The sequence below is a fragment of the Pleurodeles waltl genome, chromosome 3_1 (genome assembly GCF_031143425.1).
Source record: "Pleurodeles waltl isolate 20211129_DDA chromosome 3_1, aPleWal1.hap1.20221129, whole genome shotgun sequence".
Classification (NCBI taxonomy): Eukaryota; Metazoa; Chordata; class Amphibia; order Caudata; family Salamandridae; genus Pleurodeles; species Pleurodeles waltl.
This window is the reverse complement of record NC_090440.1, coordinates 648,511,995-648,536,268: the sequence shown is the minus strand read 5'-3', so window position 1 is coordinate 648,536,268 and position 24,274 is coordinate 648,511,995. Positions and strand designations below refer to the sequence as shown.

At 41.8% G+C, this 24,274-nt stretch overlaps 1 protein-coding gene across 1 annotated transcript in view; it reads left to right on the top strand.

Annotated features, from left to right (window-relative positions):
* The window catches only part of LOC138283527 (mucin-5B-like), a 402,759-nt gene that overhangs the window by 238,159 nt on the left and 140,326 nt on the right, over positions 1-24,274 (top strand). The window contains exons 17-18 of the mRNA XM_069221467.1: positions 5,234-5,372; positions 17,094-17,204. Of these exons, the coding sequence (XP_069077568.1) occupies positions 5,234-5,372; positions 17,094-17,204 (250 nt within the window). The remainder of the gene's footprint in view (positions 1-5,233; positions 5,373-17,093; positions 17,205-24,274) is intronic.

The following is a 24,274-nucleotide window of genomic DNA, read 5'->3' as shown; positions in this document are numbered from 1 at the left end:
TTCAATTTTCTCAGGTCAAACTAGGGGGCAGAGTGGCATCTTGCTTAGCAAATTGGAAGCGGATATCCGGAGATCCATGGGTTCTCCAAACAGTAGAAGGTTTTCGATCGGAGTTTTTCAGCACTCCCAAACAACTGCCCCCTCCGGTAATAATGTGTTTTTCCCAAGCAAATCAAGATTTTATAGACAAAGAAGTGCAAGCTCTCTTAGACAAAGGAGCCGTGCAATTCTCTTACCCTCATCCTTGCGGTTTCCTCAGCCCAATTTTTGTAGTAGACAAGAAAGGGGGAGGCCACCGCTTAGTCTTGAACCTAAAGGAGTTCAATCAGTGGATCCTGTACCGACATTTCAAGATGGAGGGTATCCACATGCTAAGGGACATTCTGTTAGAAGGGGATTGGATGGTTCGACTGGATCTAAAAGATGCCTACTTGTCGATTCCAATTTTTCCTCCCCACAGGAGATTGTTACAATTCCAGTGGAAGGGTCAGTGCCTGGAGTTCCGAGCATTCCCTTTCGGCCTATCGTCAGCCCCTTGGTGTTTCACGAAGCTTCTGAGACCTGTGATGGAATGCCTCAGATCCAAGGGAGTCAGGTTGATTATATATCTGGACGACATTCTGCTGATGGCTCAGTCCCCACAAGTCCTAATCTTACACTTGGATTGGACCATCAGTCTCCTACAATATTTAGGTTTCCTGTTCAATGTTCAGAAGTCATTGTTGAAACCTTCACAGGTGATAGATTTTCTGGGCTTTCAGATAAATTCCATTTTATGTCAGCTTCTTCTTCCCTCTCAGAAGATACGCAACATCAAGAGGGAACTGAGATCGGTGTTAGCTTGCCAGACCGTCTCTTTGAGGAATATAGCCAGGGTAGTGGGCTTACTAGCTTCATCTATTCAAGCGATATTCCCTGCGCCCCTACATTATCGAGCACTTCAGAGGCTCAAAATCAGACATCTACAACAGGGTCTGAGTTACTTAGAACAAATCCCTTTGACTGCCGAGGTAAGATCAGAAGTTCAATGCTGGCTTCATCACATGGAAGCTTGGAATGGCAGAGCGATTTTCGGATCTCACCCGGAGGTAGTGATAGAGTCAGATGCCAGCAGATGGGGTTGGGGATCCCGATGCAACTCCCTAGTGACGGGGGGCAGATGGTCAGAGTGGGAACAAACTCTTCACATCAATTGTTTGGAATCTTCTAGCGGGATAATTTGCTATAAAGAGCCTCTCCCCGCAGAAAACAGATTGTTGCATACTATTACGGATGGACAACATATCAGCAGTGAGGTATGTCAACAAATTGGGAGGCACGAAGTCCAGAATTCTGGCGGAGATTGCCAAGGATTTGTGGCATTTTTGCCTAACCCAGCGTTTAGTGGTCATAGCGGAATATCTTCCTGGGGATCAGAATGTCATAGCAGACTGGAATTCCAGATACCTATTAGACTCCAGCGACTGGAAGCTGGATCCTCTAATTTTTGCCCTGATAGTCCAGGAATGGGGCAATTGCGAAGTGGACCTCTTTGCCTCTCGTCTCAATTGCCAAATTCAAATTTTTTACAGCTGGCGTCCAGACCCGTATGCACTAAAAACAGACGCTTTTCTTCAGGACTGGACCCAGTTTCGAGGTTATGCGTTTCCTCCTTTTCTGATGATCGCCAGAGTTCTGGCTTAAGTGTGGAGACAGAAAACAGAGATTGTTCTGGTGACTCCGTTCTGGAGAGCACAGCCTTGGTTTCCCAGTGCTCTACATTTAGCCTGTGCCTCTCCTCTTCTGATTCCTCCTCGTCCGAATCTTCTTTTGAGTCCAGAGGGCCTTCAACATCCTCTGATCTTGTCGGGGAAGTTAACACTTCTAGTCTGGTTAATTTCAGGTCGAGATGGAATACCCCAGATGTTTCGCAACAAGCTGCGGAATTCATTAAACAGGCCTGGGCCAGTAGTACCCATAAGAGATATGATTCAGCCTGGCGCAGATGGTCTAGTTGGTGTGATGGAAGGGGTGCCAATCCAGTGGAAGTGCATATTGGTTTGATTGTTAATTTTTTAGCAGAACTAGCCAGTTCGGGATTAGCCTAACGGACGGTCAATAATTTTAGATCTGCCATTTCAGTAGGGCATTCACAGTTAGAAGGCAAGCCTATTGGGGAACATCCATTAATTTGCAAGCTTTTGAGGGGGATACGTCTTTCTAAACCACCTCAAGCAAAATATACTGTTTTATGGGATGTTAATGTTATATTAAAATTTCTTGATTCTTGGCCTACCAACAGATATTTGTCTCGCAAGCAGTTGTCAGCTAAGCTAACCATGCTTTTATGCCTTGTTTCTTGTAAAAGAGTATCGGACGTCAGAGCTTTAGATTTAGCAGGTAGGACTTTTTCTCCGGAAGGGGTCTCATTTTCGGTGACAAGGAGAACTAAAACAAATTGCAGGTCAGTATCTTATCCAGTTTATACGGAAAATTCAAAAATATGTGTAGTTCAATGTTTTAAAAGATTATGAAGTTGTCACAGAAGAATTTCGACAGGATGCTAAAGGTCAATTGTTAATTGCTTTGCAAAAACCTTTTAAACCAGTTTCCTCAGCTACTTTAGCTAGATGGATGAGATGGTTGATGAATGAAGCAGGTATTGATACCTCTGTTTTTGGGGCCCATTCTGCTAGAGGGGCTATGGCTTCAAAATCATTTGCTTTGGGTTCTCGTTTAGAGGACATAATGAAAGCCGCAGATTGGTCTTCAGAAAATACTTTTCGTAAGTTTTATCATAAACCTGTATTGGATGTAGCCAGTGTGGTGATGGAACAGCTTTAAACTAGCATAATCGGAGCCTCCGGTCCTGACATAGAATAAACAATTTTCTAGCTATCGCACCAAGAATTTTCAATTCTATTAAGGACACAGAGGCGAGGATTATCCCTCCCATGTTATATTTATGGATGATTTATTATCAATTATTATGTATATATGATGATATATTATTATTTAACCCTCCCATTATTTGCAATTATAAAGTTGGAGATAACGTATATTTTATGGGAAATTACCTACCTGTTTATTGTTACAGCTTCTGATCAGAATGCCTGAAGATCGTATCCTCATGGAAAGATTGAGTTCTTATGTTCTACCGGTTATTTCTCCGGCATTGAGTCTCCAAGTTCGGTTCTTCAGTATGGAGAAGAAGTTTATGTCTCCGGATTCGGGATGGCGTAAGAAGTTTGCGTTTTCAAGTTGACATTATCTGTTTGAACAAAGAAAGAGGAAGTGACTTCATAGGTCAGAGGACTCATAGCAGAGGACATGGATGGTGATTGGACCATGTGACAAGATGTTAGGTATCCTGGGTGTTGTAGTTTTTTCTGTTACTTGTATTTCATTGGCTGCTGTTTAAGTCAGTAAAGAAAGAGAAAGCATAATCCTCGCCTCCGTGTCCTTAATAGAATTGAAAATTCTTGACGCAATAGCTAGAATTTCTTTTACTCACAGACCCACTGAGACACTGACACACCCACTCACAGACCCACTCAGACAGTGACACACCTGCTCGCAGACCCACGCGCCCACTCACAGACCCAATCAGACACTCACACACCCACTCACAAACCCACTCAGACCCTCAGGCACCCGCTCACAGACCCACTGAGACATTCACACACCCACTCTCAGACCCACTCAGACCATTACGCACCCTCTCAGAGACCCACTCAAACACTGATGCACTCACTCACAGATCCAATCGGACCCTCATGCACCCACTCACAGACCCACTTAGACACTGACACACCCACTCACAGACACACTCAGACCCTTATGCAACCACTCACAGAACCACTCAGAGCCTCACACACCCACTTTCACACCCAGACTGACACTCTCACACCCAGTGACAGCCTCTCACACCTATTCTCACACGAAGAGAGACCGACTGTTTGGCTGTGCATGGTGCTGGTTTGGGTGGTTATGGGGTCCGAATGCCGTGCGCGGTGGTGTTTGGATTAACGTATAGTAATGAAAATTACTAGACCGTAAGAAAAACATAGAAATTCACTATTTCACTATGTGAAAATCACAGAAAAAAAAAAAAGTTAAGGGGACATCATAGTTAGGCTCAGATTTTAAACGTACAAAACTATTGAAATTAACCTGTTATAGGTACAGTTATCTCAAGTAACTATAACTCGTGCCCTGAAGTAACTAACTCACGCCCCTGCCATAAATATATTTGCACACTTGTTTATAGGCGTTCCTTCCACTTCATAGTCTCTTGATGTGCGGTTCACAGTTTTCTTCTGGTCTGACAGTGAGTCGCTTTAGCCTGTGAGGTCAGCATTCTGCCCTTTCACATCCGGTTCCCTTCGGTGCATGGACAACCAAGGCAGCGACTACTATGGTAATGTGTGCTTTTTGAGACCAAAAAATGTTTTGTTTTTAACAGGTGTGTTTTTTTTTTTACAGTGGCGAGAATCGAATAACTTTGTTAATAATAAAGTTTTACAAAATACAATGGCCAAACCAAAAGGTTGGCTGCTAATGCCTGGCACGTTGACTTTGCAACTGCTTGTTATGCTTATATTGGCGACGCTTTTCTACATATGTAGGCATGAATCTAACGATAATAACATCTGATAACACATCCGCTGTGAACATGAGGCAGTTCACCATTTATCTGACACCAAATCATGCAAACCTGCTTTTGTAAAAGAAATCCCTGATGTTCAAGATTGTTTCAGAACCACACAGAAGCATCTAACGCGAGCTACGTGGAGCAGTGCTGCCACCAGGTGGCCTAGTGGCTTTCACAACCTCCGTCAATACAAATTCATTGTAACAGTTGCAGTCCTCATCGGCGAACGCGACAAGCCTGCATGTTTACTTTTTGAAAAAGCAACAAAGCATTCTCTCTTGTTAGATAGCTCAGAGGACTGAGCACTTGCTACAGAGAAATTGGTGCATGTTGTGGTTATATAACGGTTTGAATTATGGCGGAGCTAATGAGCGTTTTGACTCTTGTAAAACACTTCTATCCAAAAGAGTCAAGACAATTTTCTAATTTTTCGAATCTTGTGTTTGGGGGCGGGAGTTGAGATTTTGGTGGGGTGGTACTAGCTTAAAGGTTTATTTTCTGCTCCTGATTGACAGAAGTCTCTATGGCCCATGCCAGAGGACAACCCGCTTTCCACCTTCCTAGCTAAGTTCTTTCTTGTTTTGTATGTTTCTTTTTCAGCACCTGCACAAACAAATCTTGGAGTTGTACAAACCGGTTATGCTTGGGATCCTGCACAACATATGGCGAGGGAAACTATGTCACCTTTGACAACCGCCGCTTCCGGTTCAGTGGCAACTGCGAATACATCCTTACTCAGGTACTGGATCAGGGGGTGCCGTGGGAGAGGGGAGAGATAGGCTTTTCAATGTGACTGTCAGCGAGGTAGTTGTAAAGCAACCTACACTGTATTCCTTGTTAGTTAACCAAAGGGTCTTTACTAAAGCCAGGTGATTTTTTTGGTACACCGGCATAATCTTGCATAATTTTCAGGGTTTCATATTATGCTTGTCACGCAGAACTTCCGAAATTAATCCACATCACGTGATTCCACGTATTTTTTCTAACATTTCTTATAATTAGGCAACATGAAATTACGTGAATTTCATAAACCTCTGGTCATCACTCTACAAAAATAGCTAACGTAAGGCAGTGAGCTCTACAAAGCCATGTTCCCACATGCCAGAGGCAGAGGTGGCAGCAGTTATTTTATCCTAACTTTATCATGCCAGTATGAGGTGATGGCAAATCCCCCCAAAATCATAACTCACTATAGGAAACTAAAATAGGTTTAAAAACATCTGTGTTTGATTAGTGACCTCTCAGGATCTGGAAATTCAACTCTAATTTGCTACGACATTTTCCGATTTTCCATGCAGTTTTCTATGGGGACTGCTTTATCAATTTCTCCACTAGCAACAGATATTATCATGAAACAAATGTAATCTTTGAGCGAGATAAGCCTCTTCACCAAGAAGCAGTAACAGAAGTGTAGCTTTGAGTAAAGAGCAAGCATGAATACTATCAAAGAAATGAAATGCCAGGTGAAAATATATTTTTCTTACTGTTTACTTCGTCCCTGCACCTGTCACATCTTTGGAGCTCTCACTACTAACCGGGTTTGCTGCAGGCCGCACTTTATTCTTCTGTGGTGCAAACTATTACTTCCCCTTCAGCTGACCCATGTTCCCTCAGACAGTCACATCATACCTAGCCCAGAAACTGACCGCCGATGGTAGCCAGAAGTACTAGAGGAGCCAGGTTAGTTGCAAACTAGAGACTAAGGGCCAGATGTAGCAAAGTGTTTGCGCCTCGCAAACAACGAGAAACGTCGTTTGCGAGGCGCAAAAGCCTCTTTGCTATGCAGAAATGCATTTTGCGAGTCGGATCCGACTCGCAAATAGGAAGGGGTGTTCCCTTCCTATATGCGACTCGCAATGCTATTCAATTGCAAATGAAATCGCAGTTACCATCCACTTGAAGTGGATGGTAACCCATGTGCAAATGGGAAGGGGTCCCCATGGGACCCCTTCCCCTTTGTGAATGGAAATAAAAGTAATTTTTCAGAGCAGGTAGTGGTCCTATGGACCACTGCCTGCTCTGAAAAATACCGAAACAAAAGGTTTCGGTATTTATTTCTAAGTGCAGCTCATTTTCCTTTAAGGAAAACGGGCTGCAGATAGAAAAAAAAACTGCTTTATTAAAAAGCAGTCACGGACATGGTGGTCTGCTGACTCCAGCAGGCCACCATCCCCGTGAGTGCCCATACTCGCAATGGGGTCACAAACTGCGACCCACCTCATTAATATTAATGAGGTGGGTCTTTCCGACCCCATTGCGAGTTGCAGAAGGCGTCTGAGACACCTTTCTGCATACCAAATTGCGACTTGCAATTTGCGAGTCGCACGGACTCGCAAATTGCAAGTCGCAATTTGGTTTCTTCCTACATCTGGCCCTAAGGGCCAGGTGTGGGTAGCTGTTTGCATGTCGCAAACTGCGAAAAACGCAGTTTGCGGCATGCAAACAGCCTAACGCGATGCACATCCCCAAATTGCGAGTCGGTACTGACTCGCAATTTGGGGATGCGACTCGCAAATAGGAAGGGGTGTTTCCTTCCTATTTGCAACCGCATCGCCATGCTGAGTTGCTTTGTGACCGCGAATGCGGTTGCAAACCAACTTGCAGTTACCACACACTTGAGTGGGTGGTAACTCATTCGCAAAAGGGAAGGGGTCCCCATGGGACCCCTTCCCCTTTGTGAATGCTGAAAAAAACGAAACCAAATGGTTTGGGAAGTTTTTCTTTTTGCAACTCATTTTCCTTTAAGGAAAACGGGCTGCAAAAAGAAAAAAAAAACTGCTTTATTAAAAAAGCAGTCACAGACATGGAGGTCTGCTGTCTCCACTATGGGGTCGTAAAATGCAACCCACCTCATTAATATTCATGAGGTGGGTCTTTGCGACCCCATAGCGAGTCGCAGAAGGTGTCTGAGACACCTTTCTGCATGCACTTTTGCGAGTTGCAATTTGCGAGTCAGTATGACTCGCAATTTGCAAGTCGCAAAAGTTTTTCTTTCTACATCTGGCCCTAAAAGATACAAGAGAGAAAACAATAGAAGGGAGGCTTTTCCAAGGACTGAACCAGGGTCTCAACACTGTCCCCACCATTTTCTGAATGTCTGCAGTATTCCTGAAATTCAGGACGACACTGATCACGCCCCCGCAACACTAGTTTTAACTGTTGTCTTCTTTGTATTGTGTCCTGGGCTGCCAGCCTTGTTTAGCACCACATGATGCCCAGCTAGGTTCGTGCTACACCAACACCTCTACATACATACAAGATAGCACAGAAGGACTAATAAGAAATATGCAGCTTATATCCCTTTCCAATCTCTTTCAGTTTCTGTGAATTATTACCATGGGTTTGTTTACCTAACCCTAATTTGGCATTGGTGGAAAGTGTGAGGTTCCCAAGATGAATCAGAATATACTTAATAGAAGGATTTACACTTATGCTCTATCAATAAGTATTAAGTAAGTGTCTAGGGTTAAATTACATGTTCACGTTAACATCACAAAGCCTCTAAAAGGGTAGTACGCATTCAGCTGATAATGCATACAACTACTGGCAGAGGAAGAAGTGACTTAATCGAAATATAAATCCCATTCTGCTGTTTGTATTGTTGGTTCGGTAAAGGGAAATTAGTGGTGAACCCCATGAGACGTGTTCGGGGTTTGGTGGTTATGTAAAATTCTGTCCAAACTTAGGGCATGATTTACATTTCGGCGGAAGGGTTACTCAGTAACAAGATTGATGGATACCCTGTCTGCCAAAATCTAAATCATACAGGAAACAATTGGATTTAGAGTTTGGCAGATGGGATATCCGTTACCGGGTACCTTGGAGGAGTACACAGTGTTGTTTCTTTCTGGTGGGACATGTGAGTTCCACTGGCACTCTAGTGGAGTTCAAGTAGGACTCAAACCACCAGAAACATAGGACAACATTCACCTTTGTGACTAACTCTTTAAATGTTTTTTTAATATTACACCTTAGCAAAATACTCAAACATCATTGAACTCCTGTGATAATCGATATGTTTCTATAAACACCAAATTTTAAATTCACATATTGAACTAAGTTGAAATGATCCTAAACATCAGGGGTAATATGTTTTTTTTAATTAGTAGTATTACACGCTATCCCTTGAAAATAGTGATATTAGAAGGGGTATAGCCCATAAGCTTAAAATATCTATGCTTATCATAATTATGAACAAATACTAAAAGGGGGTCAAAACGAGTCTGCTTAAATATTCAATTAGTCTAACACTGCTTATTTCTGATTTACTGATGTACCACTATTTGGCTTGATAAGTCTTTGACATTATTTAGACAACACCAAGCATTTCCTTCATGATGCACTCAATAGCACATAGGGGGTCATTCCGACCCCGGCGGGCGGCGGAAACCGCCCAAACACCGCCCCGCGGTCAAATGACCGCGGGGAGCATTTTGACTTTCCCGCTGGGCCAGCGGGCGATCTTCAAAAGATCGCCCGCCGGCCCAGCGGGAAAGCCCCAGCAAAGATGAAGCCGGCTCCAATGGAGCCAGCGGATTTGCTGGGGTGCGACGGGTGCAGTTGCACACGTCGCGATTTTTTAGTGTCTGCTATGCAGACAATGAAAATCTTGTTGGGGCCCTGTTAGGGGGCCCCTGCAGTGCCCATGCCAGTGGCATGGGCACTGCAGGGGCCCCCAGGGGCCCCACGACACCCGTTCCCACCAGCCTGGTTCTGGCGGTGAAAACCGCCAGAACCAGGCTGGCGGGAAGGGGGTCGGAATCCCCATGGCGGCGCTGCATGCAGCGCCGCCATGGAGGATTCCCTGGGGCAGGGGAAAACCGGCGGGAAACCGCTGGTTCCCCTTTTCTGACCGCGGCTTTACCGCCGCGGTCAGAATGCCCCGGAAGCACCGCCAGCCTGTTGGCGGTGCTTCCTCTGCCCTCTGCCCTGGCGGTGAGACACCGCCAGGGTCAGAATGAGGGCCATAATCTTTATTTACTGCTGATTTGTTAAAGTATGTGCACATTGCTGAGGATACAACCCAAAGGGTTCAAATACATAATAGTCACATCATTAAAGATCTGTACAAAAATGGAATCCTTGTATTCACACTATTTGGTGCCTATATATACAATGGACAAGGTATATTCAACTAGAAAACTGAGTTTAATGTATTTTATTCCTATTATTTTCTTGTGCGTTCTTGTACTGTTTTTTTCAATAATATTTTTATTGGTTGTACAGTACATCCAACATAAACATTTTTCATGGACATAAGGCAATAGTACCCCCGTTCTCTGCTTGCAAAGCATAACACGCTAAGTGGAATTAACCCCGTTCCTCATTAACGGTATACAGAAAGGTAGAAAGGCCAGTCTGCACCCTGTCACATGCCATTCAGTTGCCAGTACTCCCACCATTTTACCCATATTTTCATTATTTTTTTGGGGTCACCTCGTGCTGTATAGACAGTTTCCTCCTTAACAGCACCATATTACATTCCCCTCAGACATTCTGCCACCTGAGGTGTGTCCGAAGCATGCCAATATTTATCAATGTTTTTTTAAATCACAATTGTACCCAAGCTTACAAACATATTCTCATAGTGTGTACCAACTCACCTGTCAAGGATTCCCAATGTTAGCGGTTTCAAATCCATTGGGATCCATCTTGCAGTCACATCACCCAGTATACATATTATCAGCTTCTAATATAATTTTACCTTTGGGCAATTCTACATTATGTGATAAAAAGGAGCTTTGGGAGGGGAGGGGTCGCAACTTGTTAACAGTATAAGTGGTGGAGGTGCCATGCGACATGGCCGCCCTGATTGTGTGTACACTCCTGTGTCTACAGTGGCAGAGCAGACCCTGGCCCGCCTGCCCCAATTCGGGTGGCACGAGCAGCCAAGGTCTGCATCCTACTGCCGGGCCATCCAACAATCCTCCTGGTGACCCCAGCCCAGTGCTGCAATTCTTTTTACCAGGTGTAGTGGATATTGTAGCGACCTGGGTTCCCCTCGTTTGCCACCCCCTCCAGTATTGCACTAATAAATCCCCTAAATCATTTTATCTTGACGGCGGTGTACAGGCTACCTCCTCTCCATGTCCCTGTCACTGCTGTAGCAAACAAAGATCAATCCCATAGGAGGTGGACGTGCCACCAGTCCTTTTATCCCCAACTAGGACCAAAACACAGGATCGGGTCCCCAGGGGAAGGAAGGTGTAGGTGGCACTTGAAGAGTGAGCCCGCAGTCATTCCGCCCAATGCCACTCCACCCCTCCTCCAAGCTCCCCTGGCGTGCCTGTCGTACTTGCCACTCCATCCCCTGCCTCCACTCGGCTTTGAGTGATGGGGGAAGCAGCCTGCGTGAACTTTGTGCACCATACAGCTCGTTGAGCAGCCCTTTGCTCTACGCCATGTAAGGTGTCGATGCTGTCAGCAGAGCCTACCAGCAGCTGCTATTGCCAATAGAGCTTCGCAGGGGGTGGGCAATTGTTCAGAATCAGTCTGGGGCACCGGAAACAGCAGGCAAATGACAGTCCTGCAACCGCCACAGCACAGAGGACACTTAGCAGTGGTCAGTGCATGCCTCAAGCACAAGATGTCATCAGATTTCTTTTGGGGCAATCAGAGCCAATAGGGAACTGCTTCTTGCTTGACCTCGCTCACTGTAGATCTTATTTTTAGTGAGTGTTTTAATTTTTACTTATTTCTCATGTAGAATTCTAGACTTCTGCATTAATGCCCTGACCAGGACGTATGCAAAGACTCCTGATTCCATCTAGAATAAAACGAAATAGGGGGTGGCATCATTCAATGGACAGGCACGGTATTGCTCTCCTAGATGTCAAGTTGTCGTTAATATTAATATACATCTTTTGTATGTGATCAGCCCCCTAATTTATTGGCAATATACACCTTTCACTCATAGCCTGAATTCTAATTGTATAGTGTTACATTGATGTTCTTTTGTGTTGTGCCCTAGTTGGTTTGTTTAGTGAGAAACAAACGATCATTATTGTCAAAGTTTCTGCTGAAATAAGGGTAATACAATACCTACCTCTTTCCATGATGCCAGTTTGTGCAGAATCTGTTTAAAACAGTATGCTATACACCTACCATACAGCAGTACCTCAGGAGTTCGATTTATGTGATCTGACCTTTGTTATTGCAAATTACACATTTCTGAGAAGCTCTATTGTCTGCAAAACATTCTAAAGAGGTAAAATGCTATATGATTATTAGATACACCTTTTGAAGTATTTTCCAAACATTGCAAGACGTTTACAATAACTATTCCACCCTTTAAAACTTATAAAATAAATGTGACTATTTTCAAAAGCTAAATCCATAAACATCCTAAATCCATAAACATCTTTTTACAATTATTACTTTACAATGATTCATAAGAGAACTAAGTAGTTTATTACAAATCTCATCCTTATAGAACATTATACTCAACTTGTGGGTGTGTTCACACTATAATTACAACATGCATCATCATAAAATAAAAACAAATGTAACAAACACTAACATTTTAAACATATTGTAAACCTATTTGAGAGCATTCTAATATATAATTCACACTATTCTCTCTGCAAAAAGTTAAGGTAAATACGTTTTTAACTAGGTTGACAACCATAACTAAAAATATATATATATATATTTTCTGCTAACTTCTACCTTTTTAAAAGTAATAAAATATCAACAAGATATATACCAACCTCAAACTATTGTGATATACTGGAAGGAAGATGTAGCCATTCTTTAATTATTTTCTCATAATTTTACCTGAATACTTTACAAAATGTAAGTTTTGGTAATCATTTGCCATGACTTTGCTAGAGGTAGAAGTGAATTTTGGCACGCTTATTTGTTTAAGAATTCAAACCACTTGTCAAAAACATCTCAATTATTACTCAGAAGTCTGCCTTGCCACCAGTTCTTTTCTTTCTTTATTTACATCTCTGGATAGGTGAGTTTTAGTGCTTTGCAAAATTCGCTTTTGTGTAATTATGTGAAATTATGGCAAAACTGCATGAAATTACAAGCAGTTACACAAAATGTCATTCCGGCATTTCGTGCTATATGTTAGCGTGAATTGCATCCTCCTGTCATTTTTTGGTTTGAGGATGCATTTAAACGAAGGCAGGGCAAACAGCCTCTTGTGTTCTGTTGTTCCTGTGCATTTACAGTAAACTGTTACCACAAATTGAGGCATTTGCAGTCAATTTTCACCACCAATGGACCATAATTATTCCACATAAAAGACATAACTGATTTTTATTGAATGACCCAAGTTACGCTGTCATAACTTACATTTCGCCCAGGCCTAAAGAGGATACCTTTAAAATTTGTGCAAGTTCCAACCTCCTGTCGTTTACAGTAGGTACAAAAACTGTTTCAAGAAGCACACCTTTAATTTGAAGTGCCTCCTATGTGCCTCCCAGTTTTGGCTACTTGAATTTGATCTGATCTACATGGTTCCTTTCGCATGAGTTTACTTCTTAGTAAGGGTTGCCACTGCGAAATGGGAAACACTCTGCTGCTGTATTCCTACACAAGTGTAGTCTTTCATTCAAGGATTATGTTATAGTATTATAGCCTATCACTGAGAAGTGTAAGGGTTGTTAAAGTCTATCTCTTCAAGTTATATCCCTTAACCAATCAAACATTGCAATCACAAAGGGCAGACTAGTTTAAATTAAATCAAAAAAATATAGAAGGGATGGGGAGGTATTGTGGTCCAGTGTATATTCTCCCAAGGAATACGTCAAAAACATGTAATACACTGTTCCAAATAAGAGATAGGAGACTGAGGGCTACCGTAGAAGGGGTCCTAAATTTTAGGAGCAAGGCACCTCACACATCCCGAGGGATGTCATGCTTCATCATCGGAGCAGCTCCTCGTCAGACTGGCGCTGCGATGTCTGACGGGCTCCACCCCGTAGAGGGGGGGGCTCTTTGCCGGAGATCTTTTATAGAGATGAAGCCGTAGCCCCAAATGTGGGAGAAAGTGAAGGAGGAGATCAAAGGTGTGGTTAAAATTGGCTCTCTGAATCAGCACCGGGTAACTTCTTTATTAACCCAAATGCAAAGAAAAAGGGGCCAAGGTTAAAAAAAAGGATCACAAGAGTAGGACTGCTATAATGTTCAGTCACCCTGTATCAAAGTGGTCAAGAATAGGGTGGAGAAACCATCCCTAACGTGGGTCAACATGTTTCGCATCCTGGTGGTCCATACGGATCCAGTGATGCTTCATCAGGACCAGTAAATACCTATAAGTGTCTCCTTAATATATAGAGAAAGAGATCTGGAAAAATAATTAGAAATTATCAAAAAGGTATCCAGTCACTTACATAAAAAAGAAAATTCTCTTTAGCCGTCACCCTAAAAAATTAAAGGTACACCGGTTAAACAACAGGAAAAGACATTAAATAATGCCAAGAGAGGGAAAAAAAAAAAAAGTGCTGGTGGCAACCGTGCTATACAGTGATGGTGTTAAAAAGTGCAGAGTAAGGTGTATATGATTGGAATTCATATCAAACTTACCAACCCAAATAGGGAAGTGCGCTTCATAGGGCCACACCGACCTTTGATCGAGCGCAAAAACAATCTGCAGGGAGGGTGCATCACAAAACACAACATTATTATGTATATTGGGAATACATTGAGGAAAGGACAACTCGTTAATCTTAAATATAAAGAACAGAGGCTGTGGTAATAAAATCAGCAAGAGGCAATAACATTCTTAGGAAACACATGGAGTCAAAATTTTTTATATATGACAGCTGATACGTTAACAGCGTATGAGTTATATGGAGTATGAATAGAGAGTACATGGCAGGGGTGCTACCGGCCGGATTAAGCACTATTACGTGAAATCCATGTATCAGTACTGCCGGGCAAATCAAAGTACTGGATGGTGTAACGGGCGAATAACCCGGATCTGAATGAGGGGGAAACCAACAAAATTACGAAAAAATATAAAATATAAGTAACAATCCTAGAGTCCATCGTGCCGTCCAAGTCACAATACTAAGAGTTGTGCCGAATCAACACACCCGAGTATATGTGCGAAGACAGGCGGGAGGTGGAAATACCAAAAAAACGTGGTCGCTTACTTGTTGATGCTGCCGTCAACGCCAGTAGACCTACCCGGGTCCGTGTTCCCTGGAAAGTGCCGGGACCATGGAGATGCCGGTTTCTCTTCAACTCTCTTTACCCGTCTCAACATTCCTATTCATTTGTATGTATGTTATTGTTAATTGGTAAGCCAGCTTGTTCCTAATGTTGTACAATTGATTTTATTTTACTCACCATTGCACTAAGTTTTGTAGTTTTCCTCTTTCTCATTAACTTTGTATTCGTTGTTCTGGGGCTGATAACCCAACCAGGCAACGATACAGTTATTAAAACTTGTAATGCATAATTACTTTTATTAAATATATTTTTCCTCTGTTGGTGCTATGCACTAAAACACTATTATTGATTTTGAATACATTCTTGCTAGTACACCTATACTGTAAATAATTCCTCAGCAGTGTGATTTGTCCTCTGCAGTGTCAAGGTCCCTTAACCTTTTGATATTATTTTAGTTGAAACTTTCCTAGGCACAACAAGGTGTTATATTTTGTGTCTAATGAAACTCAGTATTTTCATATATTATGGTGGAGATAAACACAAATTCACAAATCAGCAAAGGATATAGCAGCTTAGGTTCAAAGTATCCATGGAGTTCTGCTGACACTGTCAGCCATCTGCTGACTGATGTGATGGTGGCTGGGGAAAAATAGCTGCCACATGGCGGAATAGACAAGGGTATTGCTGTCCACATTACGATGTGCTTTTCTGTTGAGCCGACTGTGGTGGAGAGACTGCCTGCTTCGAGATGGTGGAATCAAAGGGTATGGGGTACTAGCTCCCTCATTTTCTTCTTTTCCCCTCAATCTCTGGCATGGGCCCATTCGTCCAGGGCCCTCCTTCACAGCACCATTTCACCCCTAACAAAACCCAAAAAATACAGGTAGGTACAATTTGCATTTTTCTGCCTTTGACTAAACTGGGGATCTATGGCCCAGTCTCCAGCAATGTAATGGTACATGCACAAAGTATTTTTAGACATGTGTCATGCATATGTGTACCTTTTGTTTAAAATCTACACACCTACATCGATGTAAAAATATACCTTGTATTGCTCACCTTGTCCTCCACTGGCCCCTGCCGTAAGTTACACCGCCCCTGGGCCTTTGGTAACATTGTAATACAACAGACGGGAGGCCATTGACTCAGCGGTCTTTTTGGGCTGCCCCCTTGGTGGTCTGGTGGTGCGACCGCCAAACTCATAATCAGGCCCAAATAATTATGTACACTTCTGTAGGCCACTTCTCCATATTGACATAGACTAATTGTAGGTGGTCACCAAGTGGATATCAAATGCATTAAGTATTTAAAAGACCTACAATAAAGAGTCTAAGAATGTATTCATGCATACAATAAGGAGAAGGGGGAGTTATTATAGACAATCATATTTTCAAAGACACCAAAAACAGCAATAAATGTTGTCATTTTCAGCTAAAGAGTAAGGTCCTATTGAGGGAAAACATAAAATATCGACAGACATTTAAATCTCTGCATGAATGTACTTTTATGTTTTTTTTCTATTTACAAATAATCCCTATGGTACGCCTGGAAAGATGAATCAGGTGCACATTTCCTGGCCTACAACTGGGATTTTCTATGACCTGTCCCACATGATCTCATTTCCCAGGTACATAATTTTACTTAGCCTCCTATGAAAATGCACTTGTTTTTTGGTCTATTTTGCCAGTGGAGAAAGCTCTTCACCTACACCCCTAGCAAACTTGGTGGTGATTTGTTCTCCTCCCCATCGTAGAAGGGGTAATTCTTCAGCCCTTGACTGGAGTAAATCTCTGCCCTCTTTTGGAGTGGAGAGGTCAGATCGGTGTCTGGAAATTCCTATATATGTACAGGTGTGTGAGTGTATGCAAACCTGTAATTCAAACATCAACTTGGGTGAGATTCTTTACTGTTGATTTCTCCTCACTGCTGGCACTGAAACCTACAGTAGTGAATACATTATGCCTATCAGGAATCCCTTTGTGAAGTCCCTAGCAGTCATAACTGAGGCATGTTTGGTCAGAAAGGTACAAAATACCCTTATGACTAGGGCCTATATTTGTAACTTGTGATGTGAGACTTTAGGTTGGAGGATGTAGACTTTGAACCGACAACAGAAACTATTACTTTTAGAAATGGTTAACAAGAGAAGGAGGTGGAAAAAACCAAACACTCATAAAGGGGAGTAATACTACGGATAAATACTTCACTACACATAGGGACGGTCCATGGCATGACATTTTGTTTATGTAGATTTTCAAAATAATGGAATGAGATGACAGATTGTTAACCCTTATTAATATTTGTCAATAACCCAAATCATTCCTCTACTCAGGATTACTGCAGCAGCTCAACTCATCAGGGCACCTTTAGTGTCATCATTGAAAATGTCCCCTGCAGCACCAGTGGCATAACCTGTGCCAAAGCACTGAAGCTCTCCCTTGGGGTAGGTACTTTAGCTGGTGATGGAAATCGAAGGCCAGTGTTGATGAGGGTCTCTGTTTCAGTACATAAATAAAAATTTAAAAATAAAGTTTTAACAACTATAAAGCAATGACCATGTCACAATCCATTTGTTTAGATTATGTATTCTGCAACAAAAACATCAAAACTTGAATGTACCAGGCCTTCTTATTAAATTTAGTACAATTATTTCTAATTGCTGCAAAACTGTTTTAAACAATGATAAAATGTGTTTACTACCAATGCTTAGGTTTTCGTTTTATACTCATACCCATAAGCTGAATGAGTTTTCTTCACTTTCCTACAAAGGACATTTTTTATTGTTGAAGAATATAAGCATACAGCAATATAAAATCATTTTAGATCATATCAATTGCACGTGTTCTGTAATAAAATGCATGTGGGATTTGACATCCCACTTCTTGAGAGTGTTACAGTATTGTTGAATCCTGCTAATCAGTGATGTTTCTTTCACGTTCATCATGGTCATCAGGGAATACGAACCATAATGTTAAATAGAACATTCATGAAATGCCTAATGTGGTAGCTAATAAATGATGTTGTCAGTAAATGTGAGTCAAATAATCATCACATAGGTGATGGAATAATCACATTTTGTGGCTGCTCAGTATTTTAAGGAAGCTTGGGTGTAGCAAATCCACACAATTAATTTAACATCATCCAGTTTCAACAAGCACCAGTGCTTGTTCAATATCATGTATGTGATATAGTTTGATTAGACAATTACCACTCAGTCTGGAGATTCTCCCATTTGTTGGTGACTACCTCTAGCCCCAGCCGCAAAGAGGATATGTAGCTAATATTTTCATTATTAACCATTTATTATGGTAGCCATTTTGGTTGTTGTTTAACATCCCATTTGGCTTTTATCTTCTTTACATTATATATATTTTCATGGCTAGGCTGCTCATGCTGTAGTTGTCTTTCTGTAGTCTATTATCATTGCTTTAATTTATACTATCTACTTTGCATAATTTAAATTAAGAATTAATGGTACAAGGTCAATAAATGTTTCCTACAACAAACACACCAACACATAAATACACTCAATAACTATTCTTTAAGAATGTACATTAATTCCAAACTCATTTTCAATGACAAAAAAATATTCTCATTGTAATCCAGTACAACTGCAGTGTTCCATATGGAATGCTACTTTTCAACGCTTATTGGCTTTTCTCTTTTAAATCTTCTTTTAAAGTGCCACTGTTTTCATATTCAAGCCTATGGTTCTCCTGTTTAGCATTTCCCCAGTTCATATCTCCTATCCTCTATTATTTGTTGTTATTTAGTCAGGTATTTTTTCAGCATGTTTAATGAACATTCAAAACATCTGATTGCATGACTTGGTCACATTTGTTTCCAATTTTCTAATTATATTTCATAATCGCCACAGTATAGTCAAATGATAAAATCACAATTTGCAGTTCAATGCATTAAAACACTATTATTGATTTTGAATACATTCTTTCCATTATTTAACTCTCACCAGTACACCTGTACTGTAAATAATTCCTCAGCAGTGTGATTTATCGTCTGCAGTGTCAAGGTCCCTTAACCTTTTAATATTATTTTAGCTAATTAATAGTGACCAGACTAGACCCCTCAACATAAAGTAGTTATTTTGCAATACGGAGGCATCTCTTAGTTTCCTGTTTATGCCTCTACTCTGCTTGCTTAGTTTTGGACCCGAAGAAAGCATTAGACACTATACAGTTGACCTGTCCGTTTGCAGTAGTGTCATAGATAGGTGTGGGCAACAACATGACCCACTGAATTAAATCGTTGTACATCAGGCCTGCAGCCAGAATAAAGATTTCTGATGTATTTCCTGTTCATAGGAGAAAGCAGCAACGGTGCCATGAAGCTACTGGCATTGGGATGACATGCCCTGGGTTGGGACATAGGCATCCTATTGCATGATGCCACACTATAAACCGATGACTTGCTTGTATACCTCAGAGGCATATGCGCTAACCTTTTCCTAATATCTTGGACCCTTAACAAATTTAAAGCAGTATCTAGCCTGAGTTTTAACTGAGCTGGGCTAAGTTCACTCTGTTCCCACTCTCCCCAATTGTCCAAGCATGTGCTGCACCTGGGCAGAGGGAAAATTGCATGGTCATGTCATTGCTCTGGTATCCTGGCATCAGCATACAACATAGCAGTAGTGATGTATTGGAAACTAATCCTAACAGAAAGGCAACAGCCTTGTGCACACTGGTGAAATTCCAAAAATCTTTCCCCATCTCCACCATTAGCAAAACTGTTCTAACCAAAATGATCATGTTGCCTAGGCTACTTTATAACTTCTAAACCTCCCTATTTTGCACCCTAGAACATGGACACTCGACAAACTGTTGGTAGCGCTAATTTGGGAATCATGCAACCACAAAGTATGCCTTACCAAACTGAGGTTGCAGCCAAGCCAGGGAGGCCTGGAGACTCCTGGTTCTGTACTTTACTAACTGGAAGCCCATTTGCAATGTGTCTAGCACTAGTTGACTGGTTGTCCACTAGTGGACCCCGGTCTCCTCTAAATTGGTTCAAATATTGTTCTGGTTAAGCTAGGCCTGCTGAATGCCACTAAGTGCCTGCTTCGTATCGCACTACAATGCTATTCCTGATGCTTGTCCATTACTAAGCATCTATCCACCTATGCTTTGTCTATCCCCCTTTGCTACATCCCTGACTCCAAGCAGGGCCTCCCTGAGGCCATCTCTGTCACATAGAAGGACCTAGGCTTGTGCACATTGGGTGAGTTCTCAAAGGAGCAATCCCTGACCCCATTCCCATCACCTTATGAGATCTAAGGCATCCACAGGAGCCACTTCTCAGCACACATTTAGCTGATGTTGGTTCTTTAGAAACTATGGGCCACAATAAACAATGAATCACCTGAACACTCACTTGTACAATCCATCTACACTATACGAACTAACATAGACTTGATCACAGTGTTCTACTGGGAATCCTAACTCATACCAGGTGCATGCCTCAGGGATATGGGATGTGTGGGAACTCGACATGTGTAGGGCCTTACACGAGTCTTAGTGGGCCAAATAGTAGAATATCTCCATAAACTCTGCCATAAGTCATGTTTTCAGTGCACACAATCCAATATTTGATATAAAGCATACCTGACTCCTGAATTGCTGAAATTCTTAGGCCCGTATATATACTTTTTTTGCGCCGCATTTGCGTCGTTTTTTGACGCAAAAACGGCGCAAACTTGCAAAATGCCATTGTATTTTGTAGGTTTGCGCCGTTTTGCGTCAAAAAGCGGCGCAAATGCGGCGCTAAAAAAAGTATAAATACCGGCCTTAGTTTACCTAATACAGACTCTGAGTGCCCCAGATGCCATTGTCCTGAAGCTGACTTATTACATATGTTCCGGAGATTCTCGCAGCTGTCCAAATTCTGGTATATGGTGGTGAAGCTTTTGCCCAACATCAGTGGGCTTACTAGTGCCATGGTCATTGAGTGCAACCTGCTAGTTTCTATTAAAATGTTCAAAAACCTGCAGGGGTTGAATACAAATTTGTGGACTTGTCCCTGCTGCTTAACAGGTGATCCATAGCATTTAATTGGACTATTACCCAGGTGTGTGAAGGCTGAGTACCCCTTGCACAGAGAGGAAGCCAGGGGCCTCACCTAAATGAAGTGTTTATTGAACTGTAGGGTGCCTTTAAAGTTACCCTTGATCTACTAACAGTTAGTTATATGCAATCCACAACTGCGCTTTGTGCCTCGCCTCCCTGAGTGGGCTGCCATGTTCAGCTATCAGTGCCCATTTATACCTCACTGTGTTCCTCTCTTCCCTCCTCTCTCATTATACATGCCCATGTTCGGCATGAGACCTTAGTCAGTGGCAGGGGCAGCTCCTCTGCTAGAGCGTCTCCCAGTCTGCCTGGGAGCGTCCTGGCTGGACGTTCCCTGCCAATCCTGAAGCTGCTTTGAGCAGCATCAGGATTGGCCGCAGGGGAGGCTGGAAGCCTGTGCCTGCATCCTGAGGAGGCGGAGCAGAGCGGATGGAGTGATGCGGAAAAAAAGGTACTTTTTATTTGTATTTATTTATTTTATTTAATTTTTTTGGTTCCCCCTCCATCCTTCCCGCCACGCGCCACGCCACCCCACCCCTTTTCCATCCCATGAGCCGCGACTGGTCAGTGGTGTACCCGGATGCACCATTGATGGTTGCTTTTGGTGCTTCCTCCCCATGCAGTTGCCTACTATCGTAAGTCATTCATTACTTTGTCCCATGCTCCCAGTAACTGATGTGGTTCTCCCTTTTATTGTATTATATTGTGCTTATCTGCAACATTGTGTTTGCTTTCTGTATTTTGACAGTATGCTTAGTCCATGTTAAAGTTCCTTTTTCCCAGCATTGCTGCATAATGTTGCAGTTGTGCTAAAGACTGTGGACTGTCAAAATGTCCTGTTGTCACTTGTAACTCATGTTGTTTCCTTTATACTCACACCTTCGCTGATCTATGTGCTCCAGGCAATATGTTAGCTGCAAACCATTGAAAACCTAATAAATTAAAAAGAAAAACTTGGAGAAATAATGGTGGGGCAAGGCAAATTTGGGCAAATAAAAATAAATGTAGGAAATTAAAGGTAGTTGATATGTAGTCATGCAACTGCGTTAATGCTGTTCTGACTTGAAAAAAGTTATAGAAGTTTACAATCTCTATTAAACACTGATCTGCCAAACAATGTTGTACCTTGGCTAGCAACTGATTTCTTATCTCAATTTTTCATGGTGTAGAAATGTATCAATGGGAAAGAGAAACTATTTTCTTCTTCCATGGTATGATTTACTGTGGTGTTGATCATTCTTTTTTATATTCAATGAGGTTCTTACTCTCTCAAAAAGCAATGTCATAGCCATCTCTATAATCAACCCTCAAAACATATAATTAAGTACAAACCTGAATAATTCATTCACTTTTACTTTCTCAGTCCTGTTCTTCCAATGAGAAGTTCTTTCTCACACAGATGTTGGTTACACAGCCCTGTCAAAAGAATACTGCTCTTCTGTCAGCCCAGACCAGTCTATGTAAACAGATAGTTAGTGTGGTGTCCTGGCTTGAAAATCACGTTTAATTCCCAGGGTCTGTTCTCTGTTATATATTTTCTCATTAGGTAGTAGGACCATGCCTTCATGCAGAACTACAGTGTCATTTGACACTGAAAGACATAACAAATAATATTTGTCCATTACATCATTATTTTACATTTTGCCAGAGTAAGACAAACGTATTCTCCCTAGTGTTCGACCATAAGCGGGAGAGAGAATCCATATTTCAAGTACCTTTTATCTCTGCATCTCATTATCTTTGTGTGTATGCAAACATATGTACCTTGGCCACATTTGAAAAATTGCTTATTAGTAATGCCTTGTGAGCAAACAAGTCTGTCTAAAAAGAAATTGGTAAATGATCATAAAGATGCGATCTTAGAGGAATACGTTAGTTTACATCCAAACAAATCTAAAATCTGTATTTGATTATTTAAAAACAGCTATAAAAGAGCAATCGAAAAACATAGAGCCATTTGATCTACTCAGTTCCTGTGGGTCACATTTCAAGAGAACATTAAACAAGTATTCAACAAAATACCATACTTCTGGCACAGATAAAACTATTAAGAAGTAAAATTCCATCCAAAAATACATGTAAACAAAAACAAAATGAGTGTTAGCCCTTCCATCCTTGGCATGGTCTTCCATGTCTTTTTTGCCTCTGCCTCCTATGATTTGACTGTGTGATAGACTCTGTTTTTGCTGTTTTTGGTACTCTGGGCACTTTACCACCGCTGACCAGTGCTAAAGTGCAAGTGCTCCCTATGTAAATTGCATGTGTAATTGGCTTTTCCATACTTGTACTAGCAGTGCCCAGGGCCTGTAAATCCAATGCAGTGTCTGTGTGTGCAGTTTTAAACTGTCAGCCCCAAACCCTCCCTTTTTATACATGCAAGGCACCCTAAAGTAGGCGCTCGGTAGCGCCACGGGCGGGGTGCAGTGTTTGTTAAAGGTGGGACATGTACTGATGTGTTTTACATGTCCTAACAGTGAAATACTGCCAAATTTAATTTTCACTGTTGCAAGGCCTATCCCTCTCATAGGTTAACATTGGGTCTGCCTTTAAATATATTTTGAGTGTAGTTTCCCTTTGGGAGCAGATAGAGGTGTGGCGTTTGAGGTCTCTGAACTCACAATTTTAAAATACATATTTTGGTGAAGTTGGTTTTTAAATTGTCAGTTTGAAAATGTCACTTTTAGAAAGTGGGCATTTTCTTGCTTAAATCATTCTGTGACTCTACCTGCTTGTGTATTCACTGTCTGTGTCAGACTGACAGTTGGGCTTTTTGTTAATCCCCTCTAGACAGTGACAAAAGGGAGCCGGGGTGTAGCCGGCATATCCTGATGGGCTATCTGGGCTAGATAGGAGGGAGAAGTGGTCACTTACACCTGAATTCGCTGTAACTAACAGATATGTGGTAGGTTCCCACTTATAACAGTGACATTAAAGCAACCAATTGCCAATTGTTCTTGAGAATTATTGAAATATTCGATAACTTTCTCCAAGAGTTATCCAAATAATTGTTTATTCAGAAGAAAAAGATCAGTTCCATAATGTACTTGATTAATTAGATCATAGAACAGAGTGAACGTTCAACCAGCCGCCATGTGTTTCACCCAACGAGGTGCATTCACCTGGGCTTTCTCCAGGCATAAGGAAACAGATTTAACCTCTTAAGGATTTCCTGAACAATCAAATAGCATTAATGGCGACGGACGCGTTTGTCTGCTTTCTCCTTGCATTTCGCGGCTCGAATTAATTATGTGGAATATTTGTTATGCTATATTATATATTATGCTGAAGAGCTGGAGGAGAAGTACTGCCCCTTTGCCTGTGATGGTGCTTTGCTGCATTGGCCTGCAGTTGCTGCTTCTGCCTGAAAGAGGACAAAGGCTGGACTTTGTGGTATATTCCTGCTTGTGAAGAATCTCCAAGGGCTTGTATT